Below are 13,862 nucleotides of genomic sequence, written 5' to 3' on the forward strand. Positions count from 1 at the left end.
CTTAGCTCAATAGTATCTATACCAGACTTGTCAGACATTGTATCCTAACAGGTAACTTGATGCACCTGTTGGGATGCCAAATAGGTCTAAGCTTCATGGCCCAGTCCTGGGATATTCTGCCACCAGGGTCCGCCACAAATGATAACCTTTCCACATTCTACAACTGGTTTGGTCAATTAAATTTGTTAGGATTATTCTTCTGCAGGATCTCTGTCCCATGAACTGGAACAGTTACAGTTCCAAAACTTGCCACATCGCAAATGACCAAAAAACGTGCAAATGGCATATCTGGAGTTCTGGACTAAACTGGAAAAGAGTGGATCTTTATTCCCTACAATTTTGAGATTATATGTTTTTTAATTATATATTGTACAGTACAACTGTAAACCATTTCTTTGCTCAGTCTTCGATCAAAAATACCACAGTCTGGATGTGATTTTGTAAGAAAGTGTGCGGAAATTCATATCTCCCATGGTGCAGGTGCATAGAGGTCAAAACAGGCTTCCAGTCTGACAAATGAAGCCAACAACAGTCTTAAACCTGTTGGCCAGCCTATACTATTTAATTTCCAACAGGGGATATGCTCCACTGATTGCTCAGAAGTGTGATTGTAGTCTATGGGAAGATAATTGTACTTCTCATATAATGTATTACCTCAATAAACATTTTCTTTCTGAAAATGTTCTAAATAGGCCTACTTATCTTCTTCACCAAAGCATAGTTTTAGTAAATGATGGTCCCATTTAGAGTCAAATAGACAATAATAGTATGCTTTAGGGTGGTAGTGGCTACCATGTCATTGACAGGAATGAATGATAATAAACTACCGTATCAGGATGAAGGCATACTGGCATAGTGTGTATACCCCCCACCAGCTTATCTAAATATGGACACTTGGCTTGGCTGCAAAGAACCATGATGGCGACCTCCCTATCAAAGATGGTGACTGTCACTTGTCGATCTCTCTGCTGCTTCAAAACAGGAATATACAAAGCTATGGGTGATGCTATGTATGCCATTATGTATACCCATTCTTTTTTTGCCATCTGTTTCAAATGTTCCAACCATATAGCAATTTATACAAGCATGTTTTCATATTCTAAATAATAATTTAACCTTACCTTCTTAGATTAGCATTGTGTTTAAATCAGTAGATTATGGCAGATATTGTTTGTAATTATAAGGGAAGTTGAGAGAGCAAAATGCACACCAAACTGCATTAGTCTCTTCTGTGGTACAGGGAATAACCAGGACCCGCAAAGTACATCCAAGAAAGTGATAAAAACTCATCATACACTGAATCACCTCTTTCTTTAAAATGATCAACATTTTGGTAGATAAGATAGCCAGTCCTTCCTCAAGTTTTTCCTTTATTAATATTGTATTGAAATTGCCTATTTTGTTCATCTACTGTATGCTAATATTTGTTATTTCAAGGCTTCTATCAGTTATAATTTCTTGGCAAAAGATATTCTTGGACGACCACCAAAGCCTCCAACGTTGAATTCATAATTTTGTGACAAATGTATTGTTTCACTACATGTAGGGTTGTGAATTAAACAGCCAAATTATGTTTTTTTCTGTGTCTTCATCACCATCTTCCTCATCTTCTGTGCTTGGACCATGGAGTATTCAAACCCATGAAGGCAACACACATCATGTGGTTGGTAAACTACCTTGAGCTACCAGTACTAGGCCCCCCTAATCGTTTTAGTTGTTTTCTCAAGTTTGTTTTATTGAAGTTTGCCATGGCTGTAGTAACATTTATAAAAAGCTGAAAATACAACCACAGTCACAGGTTTTTTTTTATAACTGACTAAAGAAAAAGCATACACATTTTAGGGCAAGCCATGTACAATTTTATTTTAACTAGAAAAAGTTCTCCCTTGGAGCACAGGTCTCCAGCAGGTCAGGTAGGTTTTTGTGGCCTCCTGGTGGTGCCAATGTTAAAAGGGTGCAATTTCATCTTTCGCCTGTGATGGCAATTCGACTTCAACTTCAAAGTCATGATTTGTGGTATTTTGTTCAGAAAAAGTCCACCTGCTGGTGGCGCTATAACAGGCCAATGTGAAAATGATGGGATTTATTCCTCAGCCTAGTAGGAATGTGCATGCAAAATTTCACAAAAATTGCACTGCGTTTATGATTTGAGGCATTTTGTACAGGCATGTGTACTGATTTGCAGGATTTCTGGACAGAATCTGAAGGAGTTATTTATCAAAAATGTGTTTTACAAAACTTGGCCTCCTGACAGCGCTATAAAAGGCAGATGTGAGAAATGTGGGGCAGAGGTTCGTTGTTGGCATCCTTTGAATGTGTGTGTACAATTTGGCATCAAACGGGCCAAGTTGGCCAACTGTGCCGGAGATTAGCTGTACACAGACACAGCGACGGCTCCAGAAAATTGTGACTGGGGGTGCTATGGGGGGGCTGGCTATTTAGAGGGCGGGCTAATGAATCTTGGTTTACATAGAAGTCAGTCAATTGAGCTTTCCCCCCCTGGAGCCGTCCCTGCACAGACAAACGGACACACAGGGACAGCCTATATATTTTGGTTATTTGATTTTATATAGTGCTTAAATTAGTCCTTTAATGCAGACCGATACAAATAAGGCAACATAAACCCATAATAATTGAATAAATCTGGAAAACATCATTGGTTTGTGATCAGTTTGACTGCTTAATGAACAGTAAAAACATCAGGATTAGGTTAAACCTGGCTGTTAGCCTGGTCCGGAGCAGGCTAAGTCCAAAGCATTAGTTTCCATGGTAACTAATGTAGCATCACTTTCATGAAACCGAATCAAGCCTCAACATATCCAGGTTAACTGGTTAAATTAATCTGGCAAGATTAACCAGCTTTCATGAAACCGGTTAATCGCTGATCCAGGATATATTAAGCCTGGATATGTGTTAAATCCCGGCTTAATCTCTAATCCAAGTTTCGTGAAACAGGCCCCAGGTTATCTCTCATTAATGTGTGGTGCAGGGCTGCAGGCATCACAACACTCACCCACCCACAGCATGCACACAGCAGTGTTCTGAGACGCTACTGTAAATCTCATCAAATGGTGGTCAGTGGCTCAAATGCTGATGGTTGATATGATCTGTAGATTGAATTTGAAATCTTGCAATATTTCCATTTGTATCTCAGTTTGAGATACAAATGGAAATATTTACAAAACAAAATCACTAGTCAGTAAAACATACTTTGATGTCAACATTCACAAAACTCAGGAGAAACATAAGATCAAATTGCATGTTTTTAATCAGTAAAAACAGGTGCAATATTTCACATGTAAACAATTGCAGCATCTTATACCTGAATATTCCATAAAAACGGTGATTAGTGATTTTTAGATGTAAAAATAGATTAATTTAACAAAACAAAAGCATTCTCCAGGAAACAATTATCTCCTTCGGAAAAAAATCTCTAATCAGTTCAAGTCTTCAAAGGCCCACCTATACGTCAGGGACAGGTGCTGCATGTTTATTTTTATTATCAAATATAACTCAGCTTCATTCACTATCCTTTATCCATACACCTACGTCCTACCATACATCAATCTAAAAACACAGGATTGAGGACAGAAATCATGTGCACCTGCCCTAAACTTGTAGGGTAGTCGATGAATGCATACTTTCAGGACAATATGAAAGTTAAGTGCAGTCTCTGTTGGAGCAATAACAACGATGGTCGCACACTCACCGGCCGCTCGCTGGTCTTGTGATTCACCAAGTATTCCTATTCAGAGCCCTTTGACTGGACAGTTGGCACAATTATTCCAAAACAGCTGTTCTAAATTCTAAGCCTGGACAGCAGCCTCCTTTTCAGTTTTATTTTATACTAAACCCCTTGTTCCTTAAAGCCCGTCCTAAACCCATTCCACCCACATGTTTCTCTCATGCTTTTTGGGACAGTTCCTGTTGCATTTCTCCCCCTTCCATTAAATATTTCCTCGTAGCACTGTCAGTTCGTGAGTTCGGCAAACATGACAATAACGGCCTTGCCTGCTATGAGGTCTCTTTGTTCCTCGGCTTGTGTCGTTCTCCACACCTCAACACGTTTAATCATTCATCTCTACCCTCCAAAGGATTATCTTCATAATTTCCCATAGGCTACCCTCATTTATGCTCTAAAGATGTTCTGCAGACTGCTGGTCACGAGGCCATATGGCTTCTCTTCTGTTCTCCCTCCTTCCCTTCAACCTCCTCCCCCATGGCCTCGGTCCTGTCCTTCAGCGCCCTCAGTAGAACCCTGAGCAGGATGTTCTCATTCAACAGGCTCTCAGAGGTGTCCGCCAGCTCTTGCAGTCTCCTTACCGCCTCCCCGAGCTGACGGCTCTTCTCTCGGTGCTGCTCCTCCAAGGTTTGCCTCTCACGCTGCAGCGCCGCGTTCTGGGCCTCCAACGAGCGCGCGTCGAGGGTCAGCTGCCGGTTGTCGTGCCAAAGCTGAGCCAGCTGTCGGGAGAGACGCTCGCGAGCGAGATGCAGCGCTTGGACCTCGCCTTGGAGCGCCAGGAACTCTGATCGGAGGAGGGCGCTGCGCCCCGGCTCGCCACCCTCGCTGGAAGCATTCGTTGCACCGTCCGCGTGGTGGGTGGGGCCCGAGTGCTTCAGGATGAAGTGTAACAAGTTAGGTAGTGTGATGGGCGTGTCATGGGGGAATTTCACGCTCTGATGTTTCCTTGAGAGTGGGAGAACATAGGGGATGTGTTACCATTTACACCTATGAGAATGATCACTAGCTTTTCATCACCCACACATGTACTGACAACAATATATTACAGTGAAACAAATACAAAATAAAACAATTGATTCACCTGAATCTAGGAAAGATGAGAATGGAGGGAACGTGATCCACCATGAACTCCCATGGAAGGTCATTACGGGCAACATTCACCCTGAACAAAGTGACAGCGCATTAAAAAGGCATAGTCGTTGATTGCATTTCATTACATAACCAGCATTGCGATAAGAAATACAACGACAACAGACCATCACAACAACATTTCTCAGTCACAGAAATGCATAGAAACAAATCCATCAACAATCTTACACACAAATAACAAACATGCCCTACCTGGCAATTGTGACAGTACTGTTGCCCTGGAATAATCTGGCCAACTGAATGATGATGTGGTTGAGCGCAGAGCAGAATCCACACCATTGGGTATAGTAGAAGAGTAGCACATCCTTGAATGGGGACAACACACCAATTAAATTACTTCCTGGTCATACGTAATTTTACCAGTTATGTTATGGTACGCCAAATGATTTTTCATGCCCTAGATATGGCTCAATGGTGCCCCTACTGGTAGAACTCTATAGCCAAATGCAAGTGCACAGATGTTTCTTTTGAGTGGTGCAACCACTCCTATAGACAGCTATGTGTGTCCCTGCTTGGGTCACTGTTGTGCACGCACGCACACACGCACACACTCACACACTCACTATACAGTATGATGATTTCGGGTGTGACAGTAAAGTACAGTGACAGGTACAGTGAAGTAGAGGGACCCCCTGGGGACTCCCTCACAGTAACTGTCATTTCTCCCCCATTTCGTACGCGTGGCGGCTGGACGGAACCGGGCCGGCCCCCTGGGCGCGATCCTCAGGGTCTGGATGTTCCGGGGACCCCCACACATGTCATTTCTGGACTGTTTCGGACGCAGGGCGGCTCGCCGGAACAGGGCCGGCACCCTGGGCGCGTTCCTGTGGGTCTGGAACTTCCGGGGCCCCCCACAACGGAGTTGCACCACTCACTTCACACGGGTGTGATTTTTTTATCATCATCAGTATCCAACATGTTGATTTTCTCATACAGTATTGGTCCACCCACTTCCTGTTCCTCTCCACTTCTGCTCTCTCAACACCAAATTGTTGCATTTTAACTAGTGGGATGCACACAAACACACACGCAATGAACCTCTTAAATCAGAAGTAGTGCTTGTCTTATTACGGCGTTGTGAGGCGAAAATAGCCGATATACAAGCTAAACATGACCTACAATGACATGCCAAACCAGAACACAGCTGAGCAAAGTACAATGTGCACAGTTGACATTTTACCTTGTCCAGTTCCATGACAGAGGGGATGAATGTAGTGGTGGTTAGTTCTGTGATGAGAGGCCTGACGTCCGCCTCCTTGCCGTCATCCCCCTGTCCCACCAGGTGTCTCTGCAAGGGGCTGTATGGAACACTGAAGTTCCAGATAAAGGCCTCTGTAAACCAAACACACACACACACACACACACGCACACACACACACACACACACACACACACACACGTATCTCAAGTGGCAGTGACATGTTGCATAACATTCTAGTTAGGAATAACGCTAGAGAATGTTTTCTATTAAGCACTTGAAATCTACAGTATATACTACTGGAGTACTAGTCCCCCTCCCTTTTCCCCTCAACATCAAATCTCTACGTCAAACATATCCCGTCTACAAGCTCACAAGCTTATAGACCTGCTATTTTCTCTCAATGTTTGCTCCAGAATAGGGGTGCTAGGGTTCATGGGGTTAAACTCGTCATGCACTAAAATGACCAATGCCTAATTTCACTGAATAATGTATTTTGCAGAATCTACAAAACCTAAAAACTGCCTCCCATTCTTACCCAGGGACTCTCTGAGCGTGGCGGCTGGATTCTGGTGGAGAACATAATGTACCTCGTCCTTAAGGTTTACAATGGTGGCAAACGACCAGCCACTGTTCTCCTTATCTCGCTCTGCATGTTGGGAAGCATTTCTGTTGCTCGGTGCCCCGAGGCGCATGGCCAGAGGCCAGTTCAAGTCAACATCAAGCAAAAAGAACCGTAGTGTTTTATTGGTTCGACACCGCAGCCCTGTGACTCCACCCCCTTCCCGGTACGGAACAGAGGGTAGAAGTGTGGAGGAGGAGCGAGGTGGTGCAAGGGGTTGTCCCTGTGAGTGTAGCCCTTCTTTGACTTGTGAGGGAGTGTCATTGAGTTGAGGTATCCTTCTGCAGCAGGCACTGTATAGCCCAAATAGGCTGTAGTAGCTAGTTAGGAAGTTGCTACAGGCAACTGAAGCTGCAGTGATTGGAGACATGGAGGCAGGTGGTCGGTGGAGACAGCAGCTTCTGAGGTAAGAATGAAACATGTTTCCTTCCTGAGCCGCCGATGGGAAAGAGCAGCGTGTCTCTGGGTGGGCCGCACCAGGCCGGGACAAGACGAGGCACAGCTCACACACGCCGGCGCTGGAGCGAGGAAGAAGCACTGACCGGCAGCACATAGAGGCACCGCTGCTTCCCACACTGTAGTGGTAGGAGTCGAAACAGGAATGATAACGAACAGCAATGTCGGCAATCTATGAAATGAGGGGGAACAAAGTGCAGAGGAAAGCATGGAAGTGCCAAGTTACGAGGTGACATTTTTATCACTTACTACACTACTACTCTAATTTAAAGCTAGCAGCACATTTGTCAAATTATCACGTGCTGCAGTCAAAGATCTTCACTGACCTGCGTCATTGTCGGGTCGGGCTTGGACCCAAGTGGATTGTGTGGTAGAAACAGCAGCAGTGCAGGGCCTTTGGTTAGTTCCTGCTCCAGGAGGTGCGACTTTGTTCCTGGTGGCTGCAGCCAGTGGAGGATGGTCTCTCTGTTTTCAAACACCCAGCTACTGATTCCCTCTGAGGTGAAGTTGCGTTCCCAGCGAGGGAAAATCTGAGAAATTAAAAAGATATACAGTGTACAGGTATATACAATTTAGGCATTTAACAGATGCTCTTAATTCAGAGCGATTTACAGTAAGCAAGGTCAACACAAGGCAATACATCAAATGCATAGAAATAGTGCAATCTAGGATCAGTCTAACAGTAGAATATCAAAAAGATCTATTATGTGTACATACTGTACACACTATAGGATTCCAGGTCAACAATTACCTGGCATCTGTCGGCATAACATGCTATCTAAATTACATTGTAGTCTTTGCATAAGACAAATGCTATATATATTTTTTTATTTTATTTTGTTTTCTAGTACTACTGAACAACTAACGCTTTTATGTTTCCATATGGCACATTAACAAACGTCACACTGATAAGCACCAGTATGCATGCAAAGGCCACAACTACAGTACAGTCGCTATCATCAGATTGGAGGGAGCGCTCTATGATCACGGCAGCAGAGATGTTCGTGCATGCGCAGCTGCAGCCCATCAAGCCTAATTTAGGCTCCGTCCCGTGAAGGTGTCGCGCGTCATGTGTACTGAGACTAGCTGTCTCGGTGTGCAATACTGTTGCGCGATGAAGTATATGTCTCGCTAGGGTGCGCCTCATTAGCCAACACTGAAGAGGGTTTAATGGACTGAAACTAGTGCTCCCCAAAACATCAGGTTTGGGGATCTGATGCGAATTGATTACATTGAAACAGTCACCCATGCATCCAGTCTCAATGTTTGTAAACAAATAATTGGTCTATTGCAGCCTGATGATACCATTTACCAAGGAAGCGTTGAATCTTCTGTGGAGGTAGACCGTCTCATCCTCAGTGACGGAGATGGCCTCTGCCACCTGCCTATTGGTCACCACCCCGAAACGCACCACCCCTCGAAAATCTGAAGAAGAAAAAAGTTGTATATTAGTGCCGGCTACTCTTAACGTCATGTCAACTGAAGCCCATCATACACCGTCTGCAGCGCGACGCGGTGCCGCGCGGAAAATAGAACTGGTTCTATCGGCGCGCCAGGCGACACGGCGCGACGCGGCGGACGGAGCCGGTGTGCGATAGGTTCATTGAAAATAATGGAGCCAGCTGTGTCCGCCGCGCGGCGGACGCAGCCGGTGTGTGGTGGGCTTAAGCTTACCTCTCTTCAGTGCTTGCAGGGCAGATGACAGATATGTGATGTACCCTGGTGGCTGAGGAGAGGAATTGAACTGAAAGAAGCCAACCACTCTTGGCTAGGGACACAGCAGAGACAAGATGACATTAAAGGACAAGTCTGTTATTTTATTTATTTATAATATTAATATTATTTATTATTTTTACTATATCCAGCTTTTGGTGTGTGTGCACTGTGTACAAATGTCCTACACAAACATTAAATTCCCATTGACAATGAATAGACAATTTTACGTCATAGTGTCTGAGCAAATAGACAGTCATGATGAGCATGTACGATGATAAGAGCGCCCCTCACTTCACACAGGAGTGATTTTTTTTTGCAACCATAAAAGTTGCAATGGAACTTTGGTCAGATGTTGAATATATCATGTGTAACAATATTTATATTTATACTGCAACTTAAAGAAGACACTACAATAGAGATATCAATAAATGTAGCCAGTTCAGCCAACTCATTTTGTGAATGAGGGGCCTCAAAAAGAACACTTGATATAGTTTAACATTTCATCAACCAGCATGCATAGCTAACCCCAGAAAGCTACCTCGTGGTAGGAGAGGAAATCTTGCAGCATGGCTTGTGATGGCAGGTAGGTGAGTGGTGTGATGACTCGGAGGACAAAACTCTCCACATAGGAAGCCATAAACGGACCCTTGTATTCTATAGGCCCAAACCTAGAGTATAGACCCACAGTTACAAAATACATCATGAATATTAACTAACTAGGGCAAGGGTTCCCAAACTTTTCAGGCAGCACTAGCCTAGGGAACCACTGCACTAGGGAGAAACCTCTGGTTCTGTTTTGCATATGTTGTCCATTATACTGTAGCTGAGAACTCCACCATTACAGTTGGTGCATGTTCCTAACTATATCTACTCAAAGTGTTATATTGACCCTTGATTCAACTTTCACCTTATAACCTTTTGCGATTGTGAAATAAAACTCTACAAATAAGCTAGCCAGCAAACTATTGTAGACGACAAACAAATGTTTTTATAGAGCTTTACGTAACAGCCTGGGTCAATGTGGGTCATGTAGTAGTAAATCGTTTACATTACATTGCTGGGTTGCACTGCAACATATCAAACTTTCATTTTCCCTCACATTTGCCCTACACAATTAAAAAACCGTTTTTTAAACTGTTCATATTGAAGCGTACTAGCCACAATACATACCTTCTGTAGAACAGGTGGATCACTGGGTACTCATACAAGCGATTCTGCTTCCGACACTTTCCCTGACTCCACCAGCAATTCACAGCCACAAACTGCACCTGTGGGTTTCAACTGTTACGCTTTTTCAAAAACACAGACCAGCCTTGATCATGCAATGTTGACATTGCCAGTTTATTTTTGTCATTAACACAGGTAGGGAGTCAAGTCACTGCCATTTTCCTCTCTAAACATGTTTTGTCATCTTAAATTATTCTGTTCTATTATTCTATTAAAGTTATTTTATGTTACACACAGTATAAACAAAGGATTTTGTACTACCAGTAAGACGCGCAAACGCGGGAAGCGAACACAGCTGAGACCCTGCAGATCATGTCTGTCTGTCTGTCTGTGTGTCTGTCCCGCTGTTACTGTATATGTGGACCTGGCCCCTTTTGTGCCCATATATGGAGCTGAGTGGACCTGGCCCCTTTTGTGCCCATATATGGAGCTGAGTGATTGCTGATGCAACACACTCCATATTTGGATAGCGGGACAGACACACAGACAGACACACAGACATGATCTGCTAGGTCTCATTGCGAACGCAGTGATTGCGAACGCAGTGAGCACTTACTATGAGACCTAGCAGATCAGGTCTGTCTGTCTGTGTGTGTGTCTGTCTGTCTGTGTGTCTGTCCCGCTATCCAAATATGGAGTGTGTTGCATCAGCAATCACTCAGCTCCATATATGGGCACAAAAGGGGCCAGGTCCACTCAGCTCCATATATGGGCACAAAAGGGGCCAGGTCCACTCAGCTCCATATATGGGCAAAAAAGGGGCACCATATAAAGAGTCCCCAAAGCAGCTATACGTCCAAAGCCCAAATATGTACGAGCTGCGTTCGCTTCCCGCGTTTGCGCGTCTTACTCGTAGTAAGTGCTCACTGCGTTCGCAATGAGACCTAGCAGATCATGTCTGTCTGTGTGTGTGTCTGTCTGTCTGTGTGTCTGTCCCGCTATCCAAATATGGAGTGTGTTGCATCAGCAATCACTCAGCTCCATATATGGGCACAAAAGGGGCCAGGTCCACTCAGCTCCATATATGGGCACAAAAGGGGCCAGGTCCACTCAGCTCCATATATGGGCACAAAAGGGGCCAGGTCCACTCAGCTCCATATATGGGCACAAAAGGGGTCAGGTCCACATATACAGTAACAGCGGGACAGACACACAGACAGACAGACAGACAGACAGACAGACAGACAGACAGACAGACATGATCTGCAGGGTCTCAGCTGCGTTCGCTTCCCGCATTTGCGCGTCTTACTCGTAGTAAGTGCTCACTGCGTTCGCAATAAAAAGTCAAGGATGACTGGCTAAGACTCAACATTTAATCCAAGGTCTCACACAACTGAGATGAAGGTCAGATGCAGTTGCAACACTTTTCATGACCTACATGTTGCAAAGCCATAGACCTCCGTTGTTGTACCATTATAAATGTTTTGTACCAGTATAACACAATGATATATAGTCACGGTACGAGTCCATGAAAGTCCTGTCCCATGTTAAATTAAAAGCATGTTCTCGGGTAGGCATCACCTGTTTGGCCAACCTCTTGGCCACCTGCTGCACTTCCTGTCGTGCAGCCATAGAGTGAGCACACCAAGGAGCATAGAAGAAGATGAGAGACACTTCTGCCAACCCCCGCAGACGTTCCACCTGTTGACAGATCTTATAGGTTATTCACAAGATAAGAATGTTGTTGAATAAAGTTCTCTTACAGGAGGCACAATAGTTAAATAGATGTGAAGTGTTGAGATCCACCAGCGTTTCTATTACAGTATGTAGATACCTCTGATAATTGTCTTATTAAATGTTTGCATATTGTGTATGCATTATACCTGGTCCAACTGGCCCAAGTATAAGTCCACCACTGGTGCTTCAACAGAGAAGAACCGCACAGGAGGACGTGCCGCTGCCACTACATTCTTAGCACGACTAGAAACAGAATTTGGAGGATAATGGGAAAACAAGGTGTCAGACTTTGAATTAAGACATAGCTTATGTATAAACTATGAAGGTTGTATAGCTTATATACTAGGCTGAGTAGAGAGAATACAAGGACATTACACCGGTTTCATTAGTCTTTGGCAGATTTTCATATCATGCCTGCTTAATTTCCTCAACACTAAAAAGAAACCTAAGTTGAAAAGGGAATATGTATTCATTTCAGCATTATGTCTAACAGGTAAGATGTCTTGAAGTACTACTGTTATTATATGTAATTACAAACCCAATAGGCCTACAAACTAATCATCTTTGCACTAGCTCTGGTCCATATAGCCTTACTGCTTGCAGAATCAAAGCAGTAAGGGTATGGACTCTGGTCACACATATCTTGGACCATATCCATACCATATGAAATGAAATGATAGCACACAAAGTTATGCTACAACAACAAATTAAGCCCAAGTAAACAAAGCCAAGCTAAGGAGCAATAAAGCCCTGGTTTAAACTGCAGTTTGAGTTGTTTATTACATTCCAGTTTACCTGCACGTGAACATGACAGCTAGTATGAGGAGAACGCTGAGCACGATGGCCCCACAGACTAGACCAGGTCTCCGGGCCATCAGAACCAGCACCTGCCGTAAGGACTGCCGCACCCGGCGCAGCATTACAGGTCTGCGGTCCGGCTGCTTCCCATTTATACTCCCCGGGAGGTGAGGAACACGTCCATTTGTCTGACTGGGTGGGGTGGGGAAGAGGAGACGGTGCGAGAAACGAGTTATTCAGGATTGGACATTGGAGGAGCTGTTTATGAATCAGGTTTTCAAAACACGGCCAGGCCAACCTTTCTTCCCCACGTAGACTTAACACTTCCGCAATAATGACGCAAGGGGCAGTCACATGAGTGTCGGTTGTGTAAACGCCGCAGTGTTCTTGGCTTGTTGTGACCGTTGAGGGCGGCAACGGCATATTGTTAACTATAAATGTTCGGACTGAAACTAAACTGTGAAGGCTGTCATAGCCGTCCAAGTTAATATTTACGAAGTCTGTGGTTATGGTTAGTTTAGTCAAACAATGATTATGCGTTTTGTACCAAGATGTGTGTTTCAGACAGTCCCTACTCCCTCCCTACCTCAAGGTTTCATCAGTGCTGTAGAGTTCTGTTAGCAGTAGATGGCGCTCGTTCTCCGTTCGAAATTCTATGTTTTTATGGCCTATTAGAAAGAAAACGGTAGAATAACCAGTTTAACGACTAAGAAAATAAATGAGTCAGGTGCAGTCCTATTTTGGACACACACACACACACACACACACACACACACACACACACACACACACACACACACACACACACACACACACACACACACACACACACACACACACACACACACACACACACACACACAGGCTTGCTGTTGTGCTCTGAGCTAATAGGAAAGGTTATTGATTGAAATTTGTATTCATTGTGGCCCCTTCAGTTCATTTTGGTTATAGGATCAATATTAAGTAATTTATATATGATAACGCTTCCACAGTATAGTAGCTTTTTCATATTTTTGGAATATTTTCAGAGATTGTGCATTACATTCACCCATGATTCACACACACCAATGCCAGAGGGCACATTTGGGTGCAATTTGGGGTTCAGTGTCTTGCTCAAGCCAAGGACACTTCCGACACTAACTCTGGGGGAGCCCAGGTTCGAACTGGGAACCTTGGTCCCATCCGGTCACTCTACCCCTGAGCCACTGCCGCCCCAAGTAATCAACTGGGGAAGTTTCATGGTTTATTACCTATTAATTACATTTTTACCTATTCAC

General features: G+C 44.1%; 1 protein-coding gene across 1 annotated transcript; it reads right to left on the reverse strand.

Annotated features, from left to right (window-relative positions):
• Positions 1-3,250: 3,250 nt before the first annotated feature.
• On the reverse strand, positions 3,251-13,248 carry txndc11 (thioredoxin domain containing 11). Its single transcript, XM_080759819.1, has 14 exons — positions 13,172-13,248; positions 12,583-12,777; positions 11,934-12,030; positions 11,632-11,751; positions 10,054-10,151; positions 9,422-9,551; positions 8,842-8,935; positions 8,480-8,592; positions 7,494-7,697; positions 6,628-7,339; positions 6,072-6,223; positions 5,084-5,196; positions 4,824-4,904; positions 3,251-4,687 (listed from the first exon to the last, which is right to left on the reverse strand). The coding sequence occupies exons 2-14, from the start codon at positions 12,705-12,707 to the stop codon at positions 4,162-4,164; spliced, it is 2,565 nt and encodes an 854-aa protein (XP_080615945.1). The 5' UTR covers positions 12,708-12,777; positions 13,172-13,248; the 3' UTR covers positions 3,251-4,161.
• Between the last annotated feature and the right edge of the window lie 614 nt (positions 13,249-13,862).

This window comes from Protomyctophum bolini, assembly GCF_963924005.1.
Source record: "Protomyctophum bolini genome assembly, chromosome: 3".
NCBI classification, from domain to species: Eukaryota; Metazoa; Chordata; class Actinopteri; order Myctophiformes; family Myctophidae; genus Protomyctophum; species Protomyctophum bolini.